At 43.2% G+C, this 27,165-nt stretch overlaps 1 protein-coding gene across 2 annotated transcripts in view; it reads left to right on the top strand.

The window, feature by feature from the left end:
* The window catches only part of GALNTL6 (polypeptide N-acetylgalactosaminyltransferase like 6), a 1,143,433-nt gene that overhangs the window by 1,070,776 nt on the left and 45,492 nt on the right, over nt 1-27,165 (top strand). For both annotated transcript variants that reach the window (XM_060013624.1, XM_060013625.1), the window contains one exon: nt 11,756-11,977. In XM_060013624.1, coding sequence (XP_059869607.1) covers nt 11,756-11,977 — 222 coding nt within the window. The remainder of the gene's footprint in view (nt 1-11,755; nt 11,978-27,165) is intronic.

Below are 27,165 nucleotides of genomic sequence, written 5' to 3'. Positions count from 1 at the left end.
GCTGGTTGTGACCTATATACATGATATGCGATGTATATAGCAAATGGATCAATAATCATCATCCACAAATGAGATCACACTGTCCTTTGCACTCAGGTTGTGACAGCAGGAGACACCATGGGCTTGACTGCCAGGTGAACGCCCTTCCCATCATTCCCAGGTGTCTCTAGACGCCCCCAAAGTCTTCCTCTGTGTGCTCACATACTTGTTTGTCAGAGGAAGTCCCCACTCTGCAGCACGTAAGATCTGCCCTTTGCTTTGTGCTCCCGCTTGCCTCTGCCCCCCCACCCCACGTAAAGTCATGGGAGAAGCCACACCACCACCATCATTCCCAGTAACAGCATCAACTTCTAGCTTGTGGTGTTGCCTCTGGAGGAACCAGCGCTTCGGTCCTCAATGTGCAAGAACTTGTTTGGGTCCTGGATAGACTCAGACAGGCTGGCCATCATCTAGCTGTGGGCCATACGTCCTCACTGGAACACAGAGACCTCTGTTTCTATCGGCACCCCTTCAACAATTCCCACAACAACTGGTTATCTCCACTTTATCATAATTTTTTTTTAGCTCATGAAAAATAATTCCATCATGTTCTGACCCTCAATCTCAGCCCAATACGGTCTTAAGGGATGAGAAAAATAAGACAAAACGAAACAGAAAGCATGTTTTTTTTGCCCTGTCATCCTATTTTTGCTTCTGAAGCTAGGTCATAAAAGGCACTGCAGCTTCCACCTTGATCTCTTGGATGGATGGCTTTGGGGGAGGCCTGCCACCATGTCATGACATGGAAACTCACACAGCCCTGTAAAGAGGCCCACATGGAGGAAACTGAGTCCTCCTACCAATAGCAAGCACCGCTTTGCCAGACACGTGAGGGAGCCACTTTGGAAGATCTTCCAGCCCCCTTGGAGGCTTAAGATGACTGGTTCGTCAGCCAAAATCCAACTGAAACTCATGAGAAATACAAGCCACATTGCCTAGTCAAACCACTCCCAAGTTCCTGACCCACAGAAACTATGAAAGATAAAAAGAGAGCACCTCTGTTTACAACATGGTTTACTGAATATTTTAAGTCCACTGTTGAGACCTGCTGCTCAAGAAAAAGATGCTTTTTAAAATATTATTGCTCATTGACAATGCACCTGGTCATCCAAGAGCTCTGATGGAGACGAACAATGAGATTAATGTTGTTTTCATGCCTGCTAATACAACGTTCATTCTGTGGCCCACGGATCAAGGAGTAATTTCTACTTTCAAGTCTTATTATTTAAGAAAAACATTTCCTAAGGCTATAGCTGCCATAGATGGTGATTCCTCTGATAGATCTGGGCAAAGTAAATAAAAACTTTCTGGAAAGAATTCACCATTCTAGATGCCATTAAGAACATTCACGATTCATGGGAAGAGGTCAAAATATCAGCATTAAAAAGGAGTTTGAAAGAAGTTGATTCCAACCTTCAGGGATGACTTTGAGGGGTTCAAGACTTCAGTGGAGGAAGTAGGGGGAGATGTGGTAAAAAGAGAAAGACAACTAGAATTAGAAGTGGAGCCTGAAGATGTGATTGAATTGCTGCAGTTTCATGATAAAACTTGAATGGGTGAGGAGTTGCTTCTTGGGGATGAGCAAAGAAAGTAGTGTCTTAAGATGGAATCTATTCCTGGTGAAGATGCTGTGAAGATTGTTGAAATGACAACAAAGGATTTATAAAATGACATAAACTCAGCTGATAAAGCAGCAGCAGGGTTTGAGAAGGTTGACTCCAGTTTTGAAGGAAGTTCTACTGTGGGTAAAATGCTATCCAACAGCATGTCATGCTTCAGAGAAATCATTTGTGAAAGGAAGAGTCAATGGATGTGGCAGATTCCACTGTTGTTTATTTTAAGAAACTGTCACAGCTACCCCAGCCTTCAGCAACCCCTGCCCTGACCAGTCAGCAGCCATCAACATCGAGGCAAGACCCTCCACCAGCCAAAAGGTTATGACTTGCTGAAGGCTCAGATGATGATTAGCATGTTTTAGCAAAAAAGTAGTTTTAATTAAGGTATGTACATTGTTTTATACATAATGCTATTACACACTTAATAGACTACAGTATAGTATAAATAATAACTTTATAGTATAGTATATAGTATAGTATAGTATATACTATAGTGTAAATAATAACTTTACAGTATAGTATAGTGTAAACATAACTTTTATACGAACTGAGAAATCAAAAAATTCATGTGACTCATTTTATCGTGACAGTTGCTTCATTGTGGTGGTCTGGACCAAACCTGCAATATTTCAGAGTTATGTTTGTTAAATTCGTCCAATCCAAGAGGATGGAATATCTGTCCATTTATTTGTGTTTTCTTCAGTTTCTTTCATTAATATCTTACAGTTTTCGATATGCAGGTCTTGGTTAAGTTTATTCCTAGGTATTTTATTCTTTTGATACAATTGTAAATGAGATTCTTTTTACATTTCTCTTTCTGATAGGTCATTATTAGTGTATAGAAATGCAACAGACTTTTGTGTATTGATTTTGTATCCTGCAACTTTACTGAATTTATATATTAGTTCTAACAGTTTTTTAATTGGGTCTTCAGGATTTTATATATGTAGTATCATGTCATCTGCAAATAGTGACAGTTTTACTTCTTCCTTTCCAATCTGGATTCCTTTTATTTCTTTTCCTTATCTAATTGCTGTGGCTAGGACTTCCAATACTATGTCGAATAAGTGATGAGAGTGGGAATCCTTGTCTTGCTCCTGATCTTAAAAGAAATCCTTCCAGCTTTTCACTGTTGAGTATGATATTGGCTGTGGGCTTGTCATATGTAGCCTTTATTATGTTGAGGAACCTTCCCTTTATACCCACCTTGCCGAGAGCTTTTATTATAAATGTATGTTAAATTTATCAAATGCCTTTTCTGCATCTATTGAGATGATCATATGATTTTTTTACCCTTTATTTTGTTATGTGGTGTATCACACTGACTGATTTGTAAATGTTGAACCATCCCTGCATTCCTGGAATAAATCCCATTTGATCATGGTATATGGTCCTTTTAATGTATTCCTGACTTTGGTTTGCTAATATTTTGTTGAGGAATTTTGCATCTATGTTCATCAGGGACATCAGCTTATAATTCTTCTTTTCCTGTGGCATCCTTGTCTGGTTTTGGTATTGGGGTAATGCTGGCCTCGTAAAATGAGTTTGGAAGAGTTCTCTTCTATTTTGGGGGCGAGTTTGAGAAAAATTAGTACCAATTCTTTTTTGAATAATTGGTGGAATTCACCAGTGAAGCCACTGGTCCTGGACTTTTGCTTGTTGGAATGTTTTTGATTACCTGTTCCATCTCCTTACTAGTAATCAGTCTGTTCAGATTTTCTATTTCATCACGGTTCAGTCTTGGTAGATGATACATTTCTAGAAATTTATCAGTTTATTCTAGGTTGCCCAATTTGCTGGCATACAATTTTTCATAGTAGTCTCTTATGATCATTTGTATTTCTGTGTTGCCCATCAACACGTAAATGGATACACAAATTGTGGTCTATCCATAGGTAGTCTATAAAATATAATAAAAAGTAGTACATGCAACTACGTGGGTGAGCCTCAAAATAATTACACTTGGTGAAAGAAGCCAGACAAAAAGCACGTATTTTATGATTATATTTAGAATCCTAGAAAATGCAAACTCAATTATAGTGATGAAAAGTAGATCAGTGTATAACACCAAGAGTGACCCTTAATGTAAACTATGGACTTTGTGTGATTATGGTGTGTTCCTGTAATACATGCACCACTCTGTGGGGATGTGGTTAGTGGGAGAAGCTATGCGTCTCTAGGGGCAGGGCGCACATGGGAAATCTCTGCCCCTGCCCCTCAACTTTGCTGTGAACCAAAAACTGCTCTAAAGACATAAAGTCGTAATAAAAATTTTTTTGAATAGATCAGTGATTGCCTGGGGATGGTAGAAGTGCCTAAGAAAGGAGATGGGAAGAGAGATTTCAAAGAGGCATATGGAAACGATTGGAGGTGATGGATATGTTCATTATCTTGATTGCAATGACGGTTTCAGTAATACAGACACATGTCAAAGTATACCAAATTGTACACTTTAAACACGAGTAATTTATTGCCTATCAATTATTCCTCAATAAAACCATTTTAAAATTAGGTTTACGTGCATTTTTAATAAGATATGTAGTTAAATAATTCAGGGAGTTATTTTTTGTTTGTTCTCTATCTAAAGCCTACATCAAATGCTATCAGAAACACTACCATAAATATCCAAAATATTCGGCCCAAAAATATAATAGAGATATAATTAAATTATATTAAACCAGCCAAGAGCATGTAACCACTTGCAGACAGCCTGCACAGCCTTGGGGAAGAAGAGAGAGGAAATTGCCTGTCAGAGAAGCCTCTTTTTAGGACTAGATTAGCCATCCTCTCCTCATGCTGAACGCATCCCACTGACTTCAAAGAAGTCTCTAGATCAGAGAAAAATAGCGCTGGGCTAAATAATTGTGTTGAGTTGAGGCTCTCGGAAAAAGATCGTCTTTTGAGCTGTAGCCATGATGACATTTATCACATCATCAGTGATAAGAGGGCTTTGGGGCGGGACTCAGGAGCTACTGAAGTGCTCTTAAGCTACAAAGAGGAGGAAAGAAACGCATTTCAATCAAAGCACAAGTTTCAGAGTCATGGGAGAGTGGTGCGATTCCTTGCTGGAGAAGTGACTGTGACAAATACGCACCTTGCTGGTGAGACTGGCTTTGCTGGTTATCAGCAATTTCTGGAAAAACCACCGGAAAAAATGATAGCTGAAGAAAGAGAAATCTATTACTCAAGCCACCATAATACAATAGCTTAACATTGACTTAAGCGCAGCGTGTGCACTGGGGTCACACCAGCGGGCACGTATGATTGCACCCGCCACAAAGCAGCAGAAACACGCAACTGAGGTGAGGTGGCCCAGGTAATTCACATGCACAGGGTAGCCTGCCGGCCGGAGAAACAATCAGCCCCCAGATAATATGCTCAGAAACAGAATAGGGATTGAATTTTCAGGATACTGAAGCCATAGGGTCTAAAGTGTTGCTGGGGGAAAAAAAAAAATTAGTGGATAGACTTGTGTCATTTGGTGAAGCAGCAGGCTTAATAGAAATAGCTACTTTCTTCATGCTTTATGATGAAGATGATCAGTCAAAGCTGAAATCTGTTCCTATGACTGAGGTAGCAAAGTGATTAAGTGTTCCTGGTAAACTATCAATTGAAACACCCGATGAGTATTAGAATTAAGGAAAGATGTAGCACTGGAGAATGCACTGAAAACGACTTGAATTCTAAAGGTCTCTACTACAGGGCTGAATGTGTTAAGTGAGTTAATAATTATTTGGGCAACACAGAGAAGGGAGACGTTAATACCACTTTGGGTTGAATACGGGGGCTTGTTGTTATACAAGGAACCACAGGGGGTGACGTAAAAACAGGGGAGGCTCTCAATGTCGTGTGCCCAGAGGTGCTCAGCATAACAATTTTTATTTCATTTGTCATTCAAGAAGTACAAAGGTCTGCAGCTTTTGAAAACAGAGAAATCCTTCATTTGCTTCGTACACCAGAAAATAAATGTATTCCTCAGCCACAGGAGCTACCTTCCTCTGTTACAGGAGTCCCATGCTGGGTGCAGCCCTAGCGGGTGAAAACCTCTTGGACCCACCTTGAATGGGACTGAACCCTCTCCCCAACTCCCCTTTGTCCACACTACACTAGGAGCCGGGACGGAGCTCAGCCCAGGGCTGCAGAGACAGAGGTCTTCACCTACTTATTTTCTGACTGAGTTTAACCAACCGTGGGCCATAAATTGTCAGTTCCAGCCACGAGGCACACTCACCTCTAGCTACCCGTGAGCACTGCTGTTGTCATGAGCCCGTGGCTGCCCCCACTCTGCTTGCTTCACAGAGAGAGGGCCAGCAGGACACCCCACCCCCATTAGAAACAGAAAAGCAGTGGGACGGGGAAGTATATTTAGGTCAACTGTGCGTCATAGCAGGCGTCTCTGCAGAGAGCTTGAAGCTTCTCTGGAATGATTTCCACCGAAGCAAAGCATTCACTCTGTATTGGCAACAGCATCAAAAGATGCCAGACTCTGCATGTACAGCCACTTAATCAATTCAAAAACATTCATGGAGCGTATATTATATGCCTATTGTGGACGTCAGGAGTAGGGTTGCCAGATTCAGCAAATAAAATTACAGGCCGCCCAGTTAAATTTGAATTCCGGATAAATTCTTTAGTATAAGTAGGTTCCCTGCGTAACAAGATAAAATGAGACAAAATTTTTAAGAGTTTATCTAAGCAAAAATCAATTCAAATTAGTCAGCGCCGGACAGGAAGTGGTTAGAAATGCTCCACCCACAGGAGCTGGGGAAAGACTTACACAGATCAGAGAAACAGCAGAAGCAAAGGAAGGAAATCATTGATGGGCTGTAGCTGAAAGCTGGTTGGTTGGTTGTGATGGGCTGGCCTTAGAGTTTTTGTTTTTAATTTATTTATTTTTGGCTGCGTTGGGTCTTCGTTGCTGCACGCGGGCGGGCTTCCTCTAGTTGCGGCGAGCAGGGGCTACTCTTCATTGCGGTGCTCAGGCTTCTCATTGCAGTGACTTATCTTGTTGCGGAGCACAGGCTCTAGGTGTGTGGGCTTCAGTAGTTGTGGCACACGGGCTCTAGAGCGCAGGCTCAGCAGTTGTGGCACGTGGGCTCAGTAGCTGTGTCTCGCGGGCTCTAGAGCGCAGGCTCAGTAGTTGTGGCTCACAGGCCTAGTTGCTCCACAGCATGTGGGATCTTCCCGGACCAGGGCTCGAACCTGTGTCCCCTGCATTGGCAGGCAGATTCTTAACCACTGCGCAACCAGGGAAGGCCCTGGCCTTAGGTTTTGATCTTGTAACCTGGAGGCGTTTACAAGCTACATTTCGGTTTGCTTACACAGGCCACCAAGGCATTAGAGCCACCTCAGTCCGGTGGTCTCCTTGTTTCATGAACAAGGAGTGGCAATGACCAGAGCAGATCTCCCGAGCAGAGTTCCATGGAGGAGAATAAAGCTGGAGAGGACACTTAGGGACCTACTGTGGAATGTCTTCAATAGCGGGCCACCAACCAGTATGCGACCAAACGTTGGGTGGGCGTAATTCAAGAACCAGCTGTTTAATTTCTTTTAGGGGAATGACCTTTGTTTAGCAAAACACCTGGAAAGGACTTGTTGGTTACGGAAAGGTAAGCCTCAGCGTCTGGCCAGGAGAAGCAGAGACAGATAGTGAGAAAGCTGGCTTACTCGGCATGAAAAGGAAGAAGGAATGACATATTCTGGTACAGACCTGCAAGAGAGACATAAGAGGGAAATTTTGAGGACACATGTCAGGAGGCCAAAGGACAGGGAGGACATTTTGTCCGGGAAGAAATTCTCTATAGGAGCTAAAGAATATGAAAGAAGTCAGAGCTTCCACCTTCCTGTTGTCAGCTTCGTCTCTGCCACTGCCCTCACACCTTCCGAGTCTAGGCCTCACTCATCTACCCGAGACGTGTTTGAGAGGTGAGGAACAGTGGGTGTGTGAACCACTCAGCTCGGCATGACCGAGGTAGCGAGCAAGCCTGGGCGGAATGCCAGCAGGAAAGAAGGAAGGATCCCCAAACAGGACATCAAACTGAAGGATGGGGCTTCCCTGGTGGCACAGTGGTTGAGAGTCCACCTGCCGATGCAGGGGACACAGGTTCGTGCCCCGGTCCGGGAAGATCCCACATGCCGCGGAGCGGCTGCGCCCGTGAGCCATGGCCGCTGAGCCTGCGCGTCCGGAGCCTATGCTCCACAACGGGAGGGACCACAACAGTGAGAGGTCCGCGTATCGCAAAAAAAAAAAAAAAGTGAAGGATGAACATGTGAACCCACGTCCCTGGAAAGCCACACAAATCTTAAGGAAGACAGGAATGTGTCATTTGGGGTTAATGCAATTTCATTTAAGTCTCAAAAACCAGGAATCTCAGCTAACACCTAGCTCCACATATATAAGGCAACTTTTATACCCAACTCCTGATAGTTTGGGAAAGAATGATTGCATGTATAGATCTCCCAGTGTCCGTACTTCCTTCTTTCCTTCCTCTTCATAACTAATTTTTAACATCTTAGCACCATCACTAATGTTTATTCAATCTCAGGAGAGATGGGCCAACTCAGATTGATTTCCTTTTTCTCTTTGTTACCATCACGGGCAAGATGTGTCATTGGGATGTCCGTTTCACGATTCTGTCCCTGTGCACCCAGCAATGAATGTTTAAGTGAGAAATACTGCTTTGCTCCTACCCCGTCACCTCCATGTATTTGAGTGTATAGATACATGTGTTCCCATATGAGATTGTTCTGTTTCCTGCAGTGGGTGGATTTATTCTACAATCTATGAAACACCAATGAAATGCTTCTTGCAACTGCTTATAACATTTCTCAGCTGAGGTTCCAATGGTTTCCCCAAAACTAAGTACTGATACATAATGACAGTGGCAGATTCACATAGTGTATTGTTATTTCTGGAACAATGCCTTCAGAATGATATGATTTGGCCAGTCACCTGCACTGCTCTAGACTGTCCCTTGACTATAATAATTGACATTTGAGAAAGTTTCCTCGTGGCGGGAAACTCCATTCAGAGAACAGAGCATCTGCAGTGGAGGATGTCTGATGAGTCATCAGAACATTAAAATGGTCAGGATTCACATGTATGTCAAAATGTTCACGTAACCCTCCTTGCTGGAGAGACACCGGCAATTAGTTTTTGCAATTATTGTGCTGGTTCTCTTTTCCCATCTCCTGAAAGCTACTGCAAAAGGGCTCCATGATTTGACATTCATTATCCCTGGAGTATGTCCATGACCTTCCTGCTTGCTTTGGAGTGTTTGGGAAATCCGCAAACCTAACCTTCGATCAAGTATTTCGATTTCAACAGGACGTGAAAAGGCAAAAGCTACCTGCCTGGTTCCCAGGTTAACTACCCTGCAGCTTCCCTGATGTTGCTGAGAATCTTCCAACTTGCCATCTCCTGCCTCTTCCACTTATTCATGTCATTTATTCTGGCAAACATTCATCCTGACCCTTGCAGCCATTTCCAATTGAACGCATCTGAACTGGTCAGTTCCTCTTCGAGTTTTCACAATAATTACTATTTCTATTTCAAAAACCCAAAGCAACAAATATCTACCCTTTAGCAACAGTGCTTTTTAAAATATTGCTTTTATTTCAGTGCCTTTATCAACAGATACATGCACACGCTAGGAATTTCTTCATATTCATTTTATAAATGGTCTTTTCTTAACTCCACAATTAGCATGCCCAGATGAGCACACACATGTGCTAGGGCCTTTTAATTTAAAACAAAACCCAAAACACTATCTATCCCTAACTTCACAGCATTTATAGTCTAAAAGTGCTTATTTACCCAAGTCAAATAGATTTCTTAGTGACAAATCTTTCTTGCAAGCTATCAAAAATTTTAAGGCATGTCTCCACTTAATAAATCACTTTCTCATTATTCCTGGGTAATTTACCTCTGCTCTTTGCCTCTGCTCTTTGCTATTTTCTTACCTTTATTCATTTGTGTTTATGAGAGAAGCACAAAGTAGGTGAAAATTAAATATTTTCACTTTACCTAATAATTGGAATATAGGAGAAAGGTTGAAACTACAGCCAAAAATCTAATTTGAATACAAATAAAGCTTTAATATTATCAACCAACTTTTTTTCCATTCTATCTTTGAGCCTTGTTGCTAACCATAAAAACTGTCTGGCCAAGGACAAATGATAACAGAGCGCATTTCATCCCGAACATTTGTCAGAATGAAAGGTAAACGGCAAAGTGATACTGAAGACTCCTACTTGGACGTTACGTGTGCACGTGGTACCTGGTGCCAGGACAGAGCAGGAACCTCCGAATATCACGTTTCTTTCTCTGTCTCCAAACAAATGGGGCAGCTCAGAGTCTGTGGCGAGGGCTAGACTATAACAAAACAACGTCGACCCTGATCATCTGTCAAAGCAAACTGGAGTCAGAGAAAAGAAGGTGTTCTGGGCCAGGCAATGCCAGTGGGATGGCAGACAGCACAGTGATAGCAAATAATAATAACCCCTCAGGGAACAAGCCTTACACTCTCCACGCCAGGAAGCTTCGAAAGGAAGGAACACAGAGGCAACCAAGAAATCAGAGTAGTCTTCATGGCACTGTGTCTTCTCTGCATCTTGCTGATTAACTGAGCCCTACATGTGCTAACCAAGGAGTCCACGGGGGATGAGGTGGGAGAGGCCCCCCGGCGACGCTGGAGGTAGGGGCGATGGGGAAAAAAGAAAAGGGTACAATTCCACTGGGAATAGGGTATCTGGAGACTCTGTCTTCAAATCCAGCGGACCTCTAGGCACAGTTTCAGGCCCTATTTAGGATTCCGTAGCAATTTTTAAGACAAAGCAATTTTCCTAAACATCCCTAGTTTTTTCTTTAGTCACTTGGATCTGGGTGTATCTGGGTCTTATTCAAGTTCCCAGACATTCTGCTCATTTTACCTTCTAAGTGCAAATGAGAGGCTGGAAAGGGTCAGTATTCACACCAGCTGGGGGCTTTAAATAAGGAATCTGAACACAAAACAACAAGAACTAGAGCTTGGGGGACACCCGCCTATGAAGCATCAGAACTGATGCTCCAGACATGGCCGTGTTCTCTCTACCACTCAGCACCGAGGGGTGACGGAGTGTCAGAGAACACCTCGTGGCAGCCACGGCCCTCCTCCAAGACCAAAGAACAAGTCATTTCACCCATGCCCAAGCCCAGCACCCAGGCGTTCTGTCTTCCAATGCTGCACTATTATTATTCTACTAGGTACAACAGCTCTAATAGCCATAGTGCCTATTGGGAGCCAGGTACTAGTCGAAGCCCCTGACAGGTGTTACTTTACTTAACCTTACAACCACTCCCCTGATGGAGGGACATTCTGCTCTGTTCCTTCTTCAGGCAAGGAATCTGAGGCCCAGAGTGTGTAAGTTCCTAGCTCAGTCTCAAAACTGGGGAAAGGGCTGAGCTTCCTACCCTGAACACCCACACTCCCTGCCACTAAGGAGTGTGCGTGTCTCCCTGCTCCCTCCCCCCATAGCTCCATCTGCAGAGAAGACTGGCCCCCTGGTGCTTCCTTAGCCCGACTTCACTGTGCAGTGAATTACTAAATTCTCCTGGGCTTCCGGTGGCACAAAGCATCACCAGAACACAAAGTCTTGAATTTAGTACTACTGGGCTCTCTCGCTGTAACTGAGAGAATAGCAGCTTGTTTGTCCTCATTCTTTCCAAGATCCCTCACTGTTCCTTGAAAGGGTTTAAGCCATTTGATGCCTAAGAGCGATGTCATCATCTCCAGGCCCAACTCCTGTAGTTCTACGTGCAAAACAAAGAATTTGTCACCGTGAAATAACAGGAGGGATGAGAAAGCGGAGGGGATTGCAAGCTGGGTTATTTTTTTTTACTGGCTCTGGTGAATTCTCTAATTGGCAGTTGGACCCCATGCCAGAAGCAGAAATGTGTGCAAGGCCTCGGGCTAATCATCTCACACCTCTCGCAGTTAGGAAAACTCCTAACTAGAGCTTCCTGAGATTGATTTCTTTTCTTTCTTTGTCCATTTGGAGGGCAACTAAAATCCACCTTTGCGGGCACAAGCCAGTAACTGACCCTCTTTTCTGCTGCACAGAACCTGAAGCGGGTGGCGGAGACCTGGATGGATGAGTTTGCCGAGTACATTTACCAGCGGCGCCCGGAGTACCGGCACCTGTCCACGGGGGACCTCTCCGCGCAGAAGGAGCTGCGCAGACAGCTCAAGTGCAAGGACTTCAAGTGGTTCATGGCGGCGGTGGCCTGGGACGTGCCTGAGTACTACCCTCCAGTGGAGCCCCTACCCGCAGCCTGGGGGGAGGTGAGGCGCCCCCTGGGGGTGGGAGTGGGCTGCTGAAACCCTCAGCTCCCTTGCCCTGCGGCCAGGGTCAGCTGAAATAATCTCCGATAAATATATGTCCTCTGTAGGAATTGCTGGGGAAGGGCATTCAGCTCACCCCTGGAACCCCTGGCCACTGTTGACTCCCCAAATTGATTTTTTAAAAATGCGCCTGGAAACTGTTTACTTGAGATTAGTGAAATTGCGCTAAGAGCTTGCAGAGAATGAAAATATCTGTCGTGCTCTTGTGTACATAAATGTGACCCGATGTCCACGATAAAATCCCTCCCTGTCCGCTGCGCGCGCAGCCTGGTTGCTATGGGCGTGTGCAAGGACGAGGTGCCCCGATGGGGCTGGGCGGCTTTCCTAACCAGGTGTGCGTTGCAGAATCAAGAAGATGCGCTTTTCCACAATACCCTGAACTGTGGCAAACGTGGGACCTCATGGGTTCCTTAAATAAGCACCAACCTTTCCACCTCTGAGCGCTTCTTTTAAATTTTACTTCATGATCTAAAATGGAAAGAGCTGAAAGGCCCAGGTGCCCAATTTAAAGCATCTATATTTTGGCATATAAAGGACTTTTGTGCTGGGTTCAGGTCTGTTCAGTCTCGTTACTGTGGCCTTTTCCTCTTAAGAGAGGGTGTGCTAGAGCAAGGACTCGAATTGCATGAGGTGAATTTAGTCTGCAATTTAATCTGCTCGGAGCAGGGGGCTTGGGGGGGGCGGGGGCGGGGTGGGGCGGGGGAGGGATGCTAGCGCCATCCCCACGCTCGGGAGCAGACTGTCTCGCGTCGTGCAGGCGCCTTCCCATCGTCGTCCTTGACTTTGTGGTGTGGAGAGAACAGGCGCTTGTCCGGTTAGTGTCTGTGGCTTGGCAGAGCTCTGAAATCAGGTGGCCCCCAGGCGTGGCAGGGGAGGCCCGCGCGCTGGGGCAGCGTCCTTGGGTGAGCCAGCGTCCTGGCTCCAGGCAGAAAACGCGTTCAGCAGGTTACACGTGCGCTGCTTGTTTTGCTGAGGGGCCCGTAGAGAGGTGGTCCTCTGCTTGACCTGGGGAACCTCGGGCATGAAGGACAGAGCGAAGGCTGGCACCAGGGCTTCATCTCCTAATATTTTTTTGTATACACACGTGGTCCTGATCGTGGATGTTTCAGTGAGTAATTTGGTCTCTGACCCTTTGCATCTTAAAGATTTCATTAACGCGTCCCTGGAATATTAGTAATATTACTCTGCTGGTATTCGTTTTTGTTATCTACCAGGGGCTTAATTTACAGCAGCAGCAATTTAAAGTAGACCCCAGAGAGAACCTTCTTAGTCTAAGGTGTTGTAAGACATAAGAATTTGTTACCCAAGAAGCAGGTGAGTTTCTTCCTCGAGTTTTTGGGTTAAGGTTACGTCTGCCATCTTTCCCTAATAATCTAAAAACAGTCCTGCCTTAGTGACTTAGTAGGAAACTCTCCAAGAGCCCGCGGCCCCGCCCCACGGCAGAGGCAAGCACGCGGAGGGGAAAGAAGCCCTGCCCGCCAAGTCCCTTCTGCCTCCGGAGCCAGCTCCCGGAAGCGCTGGTGTTGGTAGCTGGCCTGATGGCTTCAAGGTAGCTCCGTGGGGCTGGAGCGCTGGCCGCGCAGGCCCTGAGCGCCTGCGGTCCCAGGGGAGTCTCCGTGGTGCGCCCTATGGCGTCTGGAGGTGGTGCTCTTACTGCGGACGAGCAGGGACCGGGCTGCCGAGGGAGGTCATGCTGCCTGCACGCAAGGGTCTGGAGCCGTACCATATGCTCGCCCCGAACACAGCCTCCGGTCCCAAGGAAGACCCTCATTTAGTCTGCTTCCTCACCAGGAAGCGCATGGTGGGCTGCATCTGTGAAGAAGACAACATCGTCTGGCCCTGGCTGCACAAAGGTGAGGCCTCGCGGAACCCATCACAAGCCGGTGTCCTAGCAGCTGGCCCACGGAGCCCCTGCACTAGCTCCCTCAAAACGGGGTGTAAAGTTTCTTCTTTGCAGTAAAGACATTACATTGGCTCCTCCTCCCATGAAAAAAAAAAGACAAGAAAACTCTCCAAGACCTCCCAGTATCATTGTGTGATTCGGGACGAGGTTAACATCTCATCAGTCTTTTCCCTATGTGGAAACGTAATTTTTTATTCCAACCTGGCTACTACCTAAACTGCGACTGGTCGCATTTTCCCTCGTTGCCTGACTAAACCATAACCTGCATTTATAAAGCATCTTGGGGGGGGGGGGGAAGCATCTTGCATGGAAACAGATTCAAAATGTCCCTGAGGTTCTAGAAAAGACATCACTTTCCAGGAATAATAAGAACCATCTTATGGCCAGTGGGTGATGCCAGTTTTTAACCTATTACTCTTGACTACCTCACATCTTTACGTGGTTTGCCTGGGCCCTAGAGACATTTGAGTTCATCATCCTTGGTTTAAACAATCAGACATTGAGAAGATCAGATTTTCTTCTAATATAATGGCAAATTTCTTTCCCCAAAGCTTCAGAACAGCAAAGCAAAGTAAGGTCACCTTTAGGTTTAGGGAAAGAAGAAAATGGCAAAGTAGTTCAAGCGCCAGTTATATTCAGTTACATTTGCTCAGTGAAGGGGTGGTACACGGCAAGGATGAAGACAAGACGTAGGCGGAAGACAGAAGGAAGGGGAATCGGCAAGCGCCAGGGCTTGGGCTGGTAAAGTGTATCGAAAAATATCTATTTCCCAAGCAGGGGAGATCCCTGAGAGTAAAAGTGATGCCTGGACATTTAATGCAGGAGGCAAATGAAGTATTTGAAATGCAGCTTAATCTACATGAAGTGATGAACAGGAAGGACCATTTTCTAACTATATATTGGGTAATAACCTACTTCTTAATGGTGGATAAAAATTGCTAAACGTGCAGAATATACCTGTGGACCATTTTATCTCTAAAAAATTCAAAGTTTCACTCGTGTATTCCTTGGCCCTCTACAAAGAGCTTTTGTTTATTAATTTTTTATTTTGGAATAATTTTAAACATACAGAAAAGTTGCAAAGAAGGCACAGAAAGTTGACATATACCTTTCACCCATCTCTTCTAATGTTAACATCTTACATTTGCCACCATACGTTTAACCATAGCACATTTAAACTAAGTAATAAGTATTGGTACAATACTACTAACTCGGCTACAGACTTCAATCAGATTTCACCGGTTTTGTTTGTTTTTCTAACTAATGTCCCCTTTCTGCTGCAGGATCCAATCTAGTACATAAAAGCGCTGTTTCATTTCCTATAACCTTTAAATTAATGGCTCGAATGCGCCAAGCTTCTACATAAATGTAATAGGTCACTTGCTGTTTTGATAAGAGAGTGACAAGGGAAAGGCAGACTGTGTGGTAGGAAGGAACCCCAAACCTCCAGCAATGAAAACGCAAGACTCCTTTATGGGAGCGCTGTGCCGGGAAGCAGGGTAAAGTGCTGTTTCATGCACTTGTACTTGGAACAGTTTCCCACCTGCTCCTCTGTGCCAGCCTGATTCTGGATAAACCATCAAGTGCTTAGGCCATCTTGGGCTCTGGTCGTTGGAACCCAGCTTGGAAAGGATGTGTTACAGACCATACACATCCTATAAACTGCTACTCGTTTCCCTGACAGATTCAGCTGGTTGTCGTGTGTGTCTCCTAACTCATCCCTCTCTTCCCCCCCCCACCCCGCCCCTTAGCTTATTCTCCACTTGAAACAGGAGATCAGGCCACTGCCTCACTCAGAAACTTTCAACAGCCACCAGCTCTCTCGGGGTCAAAGTCAAGGTCCTCACCTGCACCCTGAACGACCTGGTCTCTGCTGCGTCCCCTCCGACCTCATCTCTTACTGTTAGCCCTCGGCTTCCTTTTTCCAGGGACACTGGCCTCAGCGCTGCTCCCCGTCAGGCCAGGCACAAGCCAACCTCAGGGCCTTGTCACTTGCTGTTCCTCCTGCTTAGATCCCAAGGTTCTTCCCTCACTCCCTTCAGGCCCTTTCTCAAAAAGCACTGTCTTCTCGGAAAGCCCTCCCCGGCTGTCCCCTCTGTCGTGGGCAGCAATGCACAGGGGGCTGTCCATCCTCATCCACTCCCAACGCCCCTCCCCTGCTCTCTCCTGCTCGTCAGCATCCCTCGCTACAGAACAAGCCATGCCATCTACATATTTATCGTGTTTCTCACCTACCTAGAAAGCCAGTTCCAGGACATAGGATTCTGTTGATTTGCTGAGTTACTACTGCCCTTCAGCAGCTACAAACAGGGTTTGGCATATAGTGGGTGCTCAATAAATGCTTATTGAGTGAATGATGAAGGAGTGGAGGATCCTGGCTCCGTCACCCCCTCTGCATTCACAGCTCTGCCCAGAGGCCCCCATGGGCAGGCCAAGCTCTGGCGCCCCTTCACCGCACGGGGAAGGGTCTCCACACCACTCCCTGGCCGGGCATACAGAGGCTGCATCTCTGGAAAGCCTGGCCGGGAAGACAGTGTGAGTAATGAATCTCAGGTGAGTAATTCCAAGGGACTGCCAGGTCCACATTCCATGTCACAGTCCAACAAGATATGAAATAGTCTCTTCTGACAACCTAAGGAGAAGAAGGAGAACCTCCAAAAGTGAAAATCCTCCATGCCAGCAATTTCCAATCTCTCCATGTCACCTTCGTACTTCAAAGGCAAGAAGAGATTAAAGTCACCTCTGATGGAGGCATCATTCCATCCTCTGGTCGCCAGGGTAGTGGGTGGAGTGGGGAGGTGAGGGGCCCCGAGAGAATAAAGGGGATTTTGAGCCATGTAATAAGTCGAGCATCCCTTGGTGCTATTCATGTAGAAGCAATGTGCTTTCCGCAGTGCTGTGTTGGAGAAGAAACCCGGGTAAGAACAGGTTCAAAACACAAAACTGTTCTTAAACCAGGCACAGAGGGAGTGTGTCTTTTTGTGTCAAGATGCTAAATGAACGGAACAGAATTTCCGATTATTTTTTGCCTTCTTACTCCTTCCCCTCCTTAGAATTCATGAATTCGTGAGAGCCATTTATAGTACTCCTTTATAGTCCAAAAAGTAGAGTTCTGCAGAATCCCGCATCTTCATGTGTAAGAGGGAATAAAAGATGTAAAGTAGACAGGTATGTCTTTCCTGACCAAGGTGTCTGCTTGCCGTCCTCAATGTGCCAATCTTGACACACCCGTTTGTCATCTCGCCATTGTGCAAAACTTTTGGAAAATCTTTATTTTAAAAATTCATTTCAATGCCGAACTTCTTCTGCTGCTATTTAAACCCCTCGCTCAAGAGTCATGTCACCCTGAATTGCGGCATCTTCACAAAGACAGGCCCCCGGAATCGTCCCAGCTCACCTCCTCGGCTTCAGCTGCTCTTGACTTATTTTCACTGGCTCTCTTCCTTCTGATGTTCTCACGGTGCACGAGGCCTTTCAGATTTCTCCGTATGGGCTTCCAGGAAAGGAAGCTTGACACTAGGAGGCACATTATCTGAAAGGCCATCTGACGGCGTGATGCTGTCTCTTTCAAACAAATTCTGTGCCAGGGTGGCTACTGGGTTACACAGAGGGAAACGCCAGGCTCTGGCTCCTTTTCTTGGGAGAGCAATGGCCCCCTTTCCCATCTCCCCCCACCAACAGCCTCGACTGGCAACGGGGGAACCCACAGAGGACGTGTCTTGCTGCTCCCCTGGCAAGCACACTGGGACCATCGCTGCCCTTCGGCCGCCCTCTGTCTAAACCAGACCTGTAAACTGAGCAGCCGTTCAGAGATGCTTTGTCATTCTCTGAGTGCACGAGACTTGATCTGTCATTTACTTTCTCAGGCAGAGACAATGCTGGCACACTATGCTAATTCATCTCTCTGGAGCTCCACAAGCAGGTTGAGAAAAAGGTAAGACTACTTAAAGAATTGCATTATCCTTTGAGCTTCCACTGTGTGTTTTCTGAGTTCTCAACAGCTGAGACAATTGAAGACAAACTTAGTGCTGTCTTCAGCACTAAACGTGATTTTAATTTCATATCTCCAGCTGAGCAAACTGGACATCTTAATGCAAACTGGACATCATTAAGACATCTTAATGTCTCAAAAGCAGCAATTTGACCCATGTCCTAATAGAATCAGAGGTGTTTCAGAACTAGAAGATTTTTCTGCATATATACCTATATCTGTATCTATATCTATATATCTATACCTATATACACATATATATGCCAAAAACTTTCTATCTTCTCTTTCTATTTTGTTCTTCCTTACAATGTGTATGTATTCATACTGACATAGGTTTATATACATAAATACATACGTTTGGGGTTTCACATGACAGGAGTAAAGGAAATTTTAAGTGTATGTTAGCCCAATCGTGAATTCATTCTAGTGTTTAATTTTTAATAACTGGTACCTTTCTAGTTTCAACAATGACACAGAATTAATAGAATTTGAGGATCACTCAGCTATTAAAGTAGGATTTCCAATGCACAGCCTCAGAGAGTCAGCACTGGTGGAAAAAATCAATAGAATTTTTCCAGCCATGGACATAAAAATACCCCCACCCCACCCATTCTTTTACAAAGAGCCCAGCTGGCTTCTGGGAGAGCTCAGAGTGGTCCCTTCAGGGGCAACTGCCCTCAACTTCAAAGTCTAGTGACCATCCACAGGTTGGTGGAGGACAAGAAAAAACACAGCAAAAAAATGGGCAAGATTCTTGGGGTCCTGGAATAACAGTGAGAAGATCCTGGGAGTCATGCTAAGAGATGCAGACAGATGCCAGGATGCATCATGGGGCTTGGAACTGGTTTCATCATTTGCTGGCAGACAGTAGTTAAGAACAAGAGCAAACATTCCTCCAAGTGTCCTCGCTATGCATTGAGCTGTCTGTCAGCAGTAGGTCTTGGCTGGCCCTGTTCCAAACTCTGGGACACACAGTTACTGCACCGCTTAGACGTAAGTTGTCCCTTCCATTCACAGCTTAAAGGTCATCAGTCAGTCTTAGATTTTGTGAGTGGCCTGAAACGTAACTGTCTCTTACTTGGACTGAGAGATGGGAAAAATCAGTGGTCCTGGCCTCCCCTGAAGCCACCATTCTTTCTCCACGTTTTGTGTTCTCTCCAACTATCTCTTTATGCTTTTGATCCACTTGATGAGATTTCTTATTAATTTTAAGAAATACAGGAATTTCCTTTGACCACCTTTAGATTTCCAAAACATTGTTTCTGTCCCATCAACAACAAACAAGCTCTTAGGTCTTTCCCTTTCACAGCCACATGCAAGGCCTTTTCTCTCGAGCTTCTATTGCCAATGGGAAGTCTGTTAGTCGCTCAGTTTCTGAAAAAGGTTGCCAATCCGTTAGGCCCATTACAAAGAGAAATTAACATGACAAGATAATCTCAGGAGGAGCTTAACTTTCTAGACCATCCCTAAAACAGGAAGGAGAAGTCAGTTTTTCTTAGTCTTGTTCTAGACCCAAATCATGCAGAACCAGTTACACACATCGACCCTCTGCCCACACTTTTTTGCCAGAATTGCATACCAGTTGGCAGCAAATAATTTTGTTCCAGATCCTAACATTCAAATACTGCCATTCTGCTGGAAATAATGAAAAACCATGTGGTGTGATGCCGGAAATAAAAAGCTAAATTTTCTACAATATTCTCGTTTTAAAAATATACTGGGATTTCCGATGCTAAACACATGGCCGCAGCATGGTTTTGTTCAATCATAAAAGCCAGGCAAAACATATAGGACAGCAAAAGAAAAAACACACACAACATGGATAACATCTTACATAAAACTGGTGACAAGGAACCCCCAGGAATCCCAGAGTAGGGTTAGTGTTACCTATACACCAGGCAGCAGCAGGTCTTGTGTGAGATCACTGGGGATGAGGGGTTGGTAGGAAACAGAAAAGGAGAGTGTGGACACTGCTATGAGCTGCAACTCAGGAATCAACAAATATTCACCCCCAAAAGGAGCTGATCCTTTACAGAATAGGAACTAAAGCAATTAAATCTGCAAATGACCAGTGAAATTCAAAGACTCCCTCACAGGCTCCAAGCTGAGGACAAGTGCAAAGAAACCATAGGAAACCAGTAAGGGGCCTGGGAATTCAAAACAATGCCAAAGCAGCCTCCACCCGCAGGATCTCAGAAATGCTCTGACACACTCCCTTTTGGAAAGACAGAGACTCATTCTTTCCACTTCCCTTCCACCAACCTTGCTAAAAAAAAAAAAAAAAAAAAAAAAAAAAAAAAAAAACAACAAAAAAAAAACCTGCTGATCACTGGATCTGAAACAAAACACTGTGGATCCCAGGGAGACTAAACTTCTAACACCAGAGAAGGAGGTATCTGGGCTGGCCCCCAGGACGTGGTAGACAAGCACGTGGAAAGGCAGCCTCACTGCTCTGGAAGGAAAGACCTTCAGACTCCAGACAACACAGAATTAGAGGCAGGAAGCTTTTGTGAATCAGGCTCACCCCTGAGAGACAGAGAAGTCATCATGTATATAAAGAGGCCATAATTTTTTTAATCTGTCACAGTAACAATGCAGAAGAGAGCCCTACAGAGGTACTTTCCAAGAGAACCATTTAATTTGTATGTGGAAAATAAAACCAGATTACAATAAAACCCCATACAGAGATACAACAAGGATAAAGATTTAAATGAGCCAAATAAAGTTCCAGGAGATGATGAAAACATCCCACACATGTGGCCACAAAGAGGATGAAAACAGCAACATATGATTTTTAAATGAGCTAAAAGAAGCTTAAAAACAATCAAAGCTTGAAAGAACCAAACAAGTCAGAATTAGAACAGCTCAGAAATGAGATGGCTAAACCAAGGGTCTACTGTATAACACAGGAAACTATATTCAATAGCTTGTAATAAACTATAATGGAAAAGAATCTGAAAAAGAATATATATACCCATACACACATATGTGTGTGTGTATATATATATATATATATATATATATATATATACGTGTGTGTGTATTTATGTAAAACTGAGTCACTTTGCTGTACACCAGAAACTAACACATTATAAATCAACTATAATCCAGAAAAAATTTTTTAATTAAGGAAAGAGAAGACACTTGGAATGATGTGAAATGTGATGATATGAAAAGAGAGCTGAAAACTCAAGAATGAAAAGAGAAGAAAAGGAAAGAAAAAAAAAATCTCAGAAACAAAGACTGAATTAGAAGAAACAAAGAAGCATATAGACACCCGGGGAGGCCCAGGAAAAGCAACCAAGGCTGGAAGGGAGGAGAGTGAAATTAAGAAAGCAGAAATAAAGAAGAGATAGAAGATTCTACCAAAGATTTGGAACAACAGAGTTTTAATGAAGATTTAACATCAATTCTCAAAGAATGTTCCCCCACAAAATGAAAGACAACAAAGACATAAAACTATAATTAAGAAAACCTTCACAAAATAAAAGATTTGAACCTACATATTAAAGGGGCTGTAGCTGAGAAATTCAACTGAGAACCCTCAACACAAACATTTCTAGTAAAACAGTTGTATTTTTTAAATGAAGGAAAACAATTTTGTGCATTCAACCAAAAAAAAAACAAAAACAAAACCTAAGCCAGACTTTGAAGCACAAACATTTTGTACCAGAAAACAATGGACGACATTGTAAAGATGCTTCAGAAAATAAAATATGAGCCAAAGATTTTATATCCAACCAAACTGTGCTTCAAGTATAAAGCCCACTGAAAAATAGTTATAAACATTCAAGAACTCAGGGATTAATTTTCCCAAGAGTCTTTCTGAGGAACCTACTAGAGAATGAGCCTCAGAAAACCAAGAGATGTTTAGATTAGCTTGGCCTACGGTCTGGTAGAGAGTGGCTGAAAGGATAAAAGAACATGCAAGAAAACTATAAGACACTGATGAAAGAAAAATTAAAGATGATATAAACAGATAGAGAGATATACAATGTTCTTGGATTGGAAGAATCAACACTGTGAAAATGACTCTACTACCCAAAGCAATCTACAGATTCAATGCAATCTCTATCAAACTAACAATGGCATTTTTCACAGAACTAGAACAAAAAGTTTCACAATTTGTATGGAAACACAAAAGACCCCGAATAGCCAAAGCAATCTTGAGAAAGAAAAATGGAGCTGGAGGAATCAGGCTCCCTGACTTCGGACTACACTACAAAGCTACAGTAATCAAGAGAGTATGGTACTGGCACAAAAACAGAAATATAGATCAATGGAACAGGATAGAAAGCCCAGAGATAAGGTGACCATATATGCATGGGTTTATCTTTGATAAAGGAGGCAAGAATATAAATAGAGAAAAGACAGCCTCTTCAATAAGTGGTGCTGGGAAAACTGGACAGCTACATGTAAAAGAATGAAATTAGAATACTTCCTAACACCATACTCAAAAATAAACTCAAAATGGATTAAAGACCTAAATCTAAGGCCAGACACTATAAAACTCTTAGAGGAAAACATAGGCAGAACACTCTATATGACATAAATCACAGCAAGATCCTTTGTGACCCACCTCCTAGAGAAATGGAAATAAAAACAAAAGTAAACAAATGGGACCTAATGAAACTTAAAAGCTTTTGCACAGCACAGGAAACCATAAACAAGACAACCCTCAGAATGTGAGAAAATATTTGCAAATGAAGCAACTGACAAAGGATTAATCTGCAAAATATACAAGCAGCTCATGCAGCTCAGTATCAAAAAAACAAACAACCCAATCCAAAAATGGGCAGAAGACCTAAATAGACATTTCTCCAAAGAAGATATACAGATTGCCAACAAACACATGAAAGGATGCTCAACATCACTAATCATCAGAGAAATGCAAATCAAAGCTACAATGAGGTATCACCTCACACTGGTCAGAATGGCCATCATCAAAAAATCTACAAACAATAAATGCTGGAGAGGGTGTGGAGAAACAGGAACCCTCTTGCACTGTTAGTAGGAATGTACATTGATACAGCCACTATGGAGAACAGTATGGAGGTTCCTTAAACAACTAAAAATAGAACTGCCATATGACCCAGCAATCCCACTACTGGGCATATACCCTGAGAAAACCATAATTCAAAAAGAGTCCTGTACCACAATGTTCATTGCAGCACTATTTACAATAGCCAGGACATGGAAGCAACCTAAGTGTCCATCATCAGATGAATGGATAAAGAAGATGTGGCACATATATACGATGGGATATTACTCAGCCATAAAAAGAAACGAAACTGAGTTATTTGTAGTGAGGTGGATGGACCTGTCAGTCATACAGAGTGAAGTAAGTCAGAAAGAGAAAAACAAATACCGTATGCTAACACATATATATGGAATCTAAAAAATAATGGCTCTGATGAACCTAGGGGCAGGACAGGAATAAAAATACAGATGTAGAGAATGGACTTGAGGGCACGGGGACGGGGAAGGGTAAGCTGGGACGCAGTGAGAGAGTGGCATGGACGTATATACACTACCAAATGTAAAATGGATAGCTAGTGGGAAGCAGCCGCATAGCACAGGGAGATCAGCTCGGTGCTTTGTGACCACCTAGAGGGGTGGGATAGGGAGGGTGACACAAGAGGGAGGGGATATGGGGATATATGTATACATATAGCTGATTCACTATGTTATACAGCAGAAACTAACACAACATTGTAAAGCAATTATGCTCCAATAAAGACGTTAAAAATAAATTAATTTTAAAAAGAATATGCAAATGTTATATGGTCTGACACTGTAGAAATAACACAACAAACAAATAAGGAAAGTAAGCGGAAAGTAGAATAAGTTCTGCTAATAAGAACTTAATTAATAAGTTAATGCCCACGGGCATTAACTAGGATTAAAAGAATATGTTTAGACACTGGAGGAGAAGGAAGAAAAGGGAAAACATTCTAACTAATCAGTACTGCTCAGAAAAGAGTAGAATTAGGCATTTCCTTAAAAAAAAAAGAAACTTCAGATATTATACACAATATTAAAGGTAACCAGTAGAACAAAAATACAAACCATATGAAATACCAAAGATTACAAAGAGAAAAGAAAATGAATCACACAGTGAAAGATTTACTAGATACAGTAAATAAATAATATATTGATATGTCAGAGCTGAGATCAAACATATAAAGAAATCTGTTTAATAAATTCAGATTGACTAATAAAGCAAATCGTTAACTCTCTGTGGTATGAGACATACCTTAATCCAAAAGACACAGAAAGATTAAGGAGTAAAGAATAAGCATAGATACACCAGGGAAACTCAAGTAATAAGAAAGCAGCAGTTCAGATTTTAATACGAAACTTGGTAGAATACAGGGGAGCAAAAACACCTAAAAAGTTAAAAGAAGCCAAAAAAGACATTATAATGCCGAAGACTGCAGCCTATAGAGAAACAACTTTTATAAGGTAGAAATTGCTGGAAATGCAAGGAGAAAAGGATGGAAACACACCAAAAATAGGACAGCTTAACATACCTCTCTCAGTCCAAGACATAATAGGTAAACCCAAATTAATAAGATTCTATATAATCTAACCCATGTAATCAGGAATTCCCTGGCCGCCCAGTGGCTAGGACTCTGCTTCCACTGCCAGGAACCCAGGTTTGATCCTTGGTTAGGGAACTAGGATCCCGCAAGCCATGTGGCACAGCCAAAAACACATAATAGTAAAAACAACTTCTAAAAATCAATAATGTAGGGGCTTCCCTGGTGGCGCAATGGTTGAGAGTCCACCTGCCGATGCAGGGAACACGGGTTTGTGCCCCAGTCCGGGAGGATCCCACATGCCGCGGAGCGGCTGGGCCCGTGAGCCATGGCCGCTGAGCCTGCGCGTCCGGAGCCTGTGCTCCGCAACGCAAGAGGCCACAGCAGTGAGAGGCCCGCGTACCGCAAAAAAAAAAAAAAAAAAAAAAATCAATAACGTAGACCTATTTAACTCTGAAATACTTTTTCTTAATTCACATTCTTTTCAAGCACACAAATTTTAAAGTACGTTAATGTTATAAAGAAAAAGGTTTGCCACAGAGAGCTAAATATAAAAAGAAATCCAAATATAAAATTAACAATATAAACACTTAGGATCCTAAATTTGAATTGGAAATGACAAGGTGGATCATGATATGTTTTCTCACTTTCTAAAATACAAATTTTCCAGCTCCATCCACTGAAAAGGGCTAGAAACAACTCCAGTCCAATCTCACTGGCACTTCTAACTCGCCAGGTGGTCTCTAAATTGGATTCTCCACTCAGTGGAACTAAGAATCCTTGAAGAAATGGCTGATTTTAGTTGTGGAGCAGGAAACATAGAAAAGTGGCCTGGGATGTTTTGTTGCTCCAGAAAGTAAGGAAGGGAAGGAGCGATTAACGGCTGACGTGGGTCTGATCAAAAGGACACAGGCGTCAGCTAAGCGTTCCCACTTGCCTTAGGCGGGAGGCCATGAACATCCAAAAAGCGACCCAATTAATTAAAATATACTAAATATACAAAAAGCTGTAAATTCACAAGAGGCAGGGAGGTGAGAGAGAAACAAAATAGAGTCCACTGAACACCACTGCAGTTGATAGAACACCAAATCATTACTCTGAAAAATAGACATTTTAAAGGGAAACCATGAAGCATTTTTCTCACTATTCTAGTATAATATGTGTTTCAGGGTGTCCAAAGAGCCCTCGTGGTTGAGAGTTTTTTTATACAGATTGTCAGGTAATAAATTGAAACAGAAAGATTGAGTTCAAAAAATCAACATTTTGCAACCCCTAATCCCATAACTGATTCAGGAGATAGTCATCATTGGATGATTAAACCCTTAGACAAAGTAGGGAATGAAAACAATCAAATTATCCAGCTACCGTCACCTAAGCCCAGTGATCAATTTTAGCTTCATTAAAAGTGAATCACACAGACATGCTGATAAGACACAATGTGACAGCTGGAAAATCAAGAACCAGGTCTGAAATATTCTTTTAAAAACAATAACAACAACAAAACCAAATCTGAATTTAATAAGCTTTTAAATGTAAATTCAGTCCACAGGAAATTCAGGGAGTAGCAGAGGAAGGTAAATAACATCTCAACCCAAATCTAGAATTTAAGAACCTAATTCCTTTACTAAGTCCGTACAGGGAGCGGGGAACTGTTCTAGATTATGAGACATTCACAAGGCTCTGTGGAGCTTACCAAACACACACAATGAAATGGAACTTGTTTGGATCTAGAATAGAATAGAATAGAATAGAATAGAATAGAATAGAATAGCATAGCATAGCATAGAATAGAACAGAATAGAATAGAATAGAATAGAATAGAAGTAGAATAGACTAACTGAAAAGAGGCATTTTTAGACGATCAGGGGAATTTGAATATGGGCTAGGTATTTGATGACACTAACTATTGTTAATTTGCAGATATGTGGGAAAATGTTTCTCTCTCTCCCTCTCACCTCCCCCCGTCTCTCTCTCTCTCTGTCCGTCTCTCTCTCTGTCTCTGTCTCTCTCTCCTGGAGAAGATTAAACCTTTTAGGGGTGAAATGACAAGGTACACAGAGTTTGCTTTAAAATTATCCAGCAAAAAAGGGAGCAGGTTAGGAAGCGAACAGATGAACAAGTATGGCAAAATGCTGATGGTTTTCAAACATCAGTGATTGGGACATAGAAATTTTCATAAGTTTTTTTGAATGCATGGCCTTTGAAGGAATGTGGGAATGCAATAACAATAGAGAAATAGTTACATTCTGGTGACGCTGTAGTCACAGCTAGACATCACCATTTTATTTTATTTGTACCCTAGAGCTAAAAATCATTATATTGAACCATCATCAGACCTATCATGTTTGAATGGCATAATGCCTCAATAATACAATATTTCACTCAGATTTTTGTATTTAGGGTATTTATTACCTTTGTCTGAGAGCTGGTGTTGAATAACACGAGACAAGATGCCATAAATATATGAGCAGATGGCACCTTTTTTTTTTTGCGGTACGCGGGCCTCTCACTGTTGTGGCCTCTTGCGTTGCGGAGCACAGGCTCCGGACACGCAGGCTCAGCGGCCATGGCTCACGGGCCCAGCCGCTCTGCGGCATGTGGGATCCTCCCAGACCGGGGCACGAACCCGTGTCCCCTGCATCGGCAGGCGGACTCCCAACCACTGTGCCACCAGGGAAGCCCACAGATGGCA

The sequence above is a fragment of the Delphinus delphis genome, chromosome 6 (assembly GCF_949987515.2).
Source record: "Delphinus delphis chromosome 6, mDelDel1.2, whole genome shotgun sequence".
NCBI classification, from domain to species: domain Eukaryota; kingdom Metazoa; phylum Chordata; class Mammalia; order Artiodactyla; family Delphinidae; genus Delphinus; species Delphinus delphis.
This window is presented reverse-complemented; position numbering and strand designations above follow the sequence as displayed.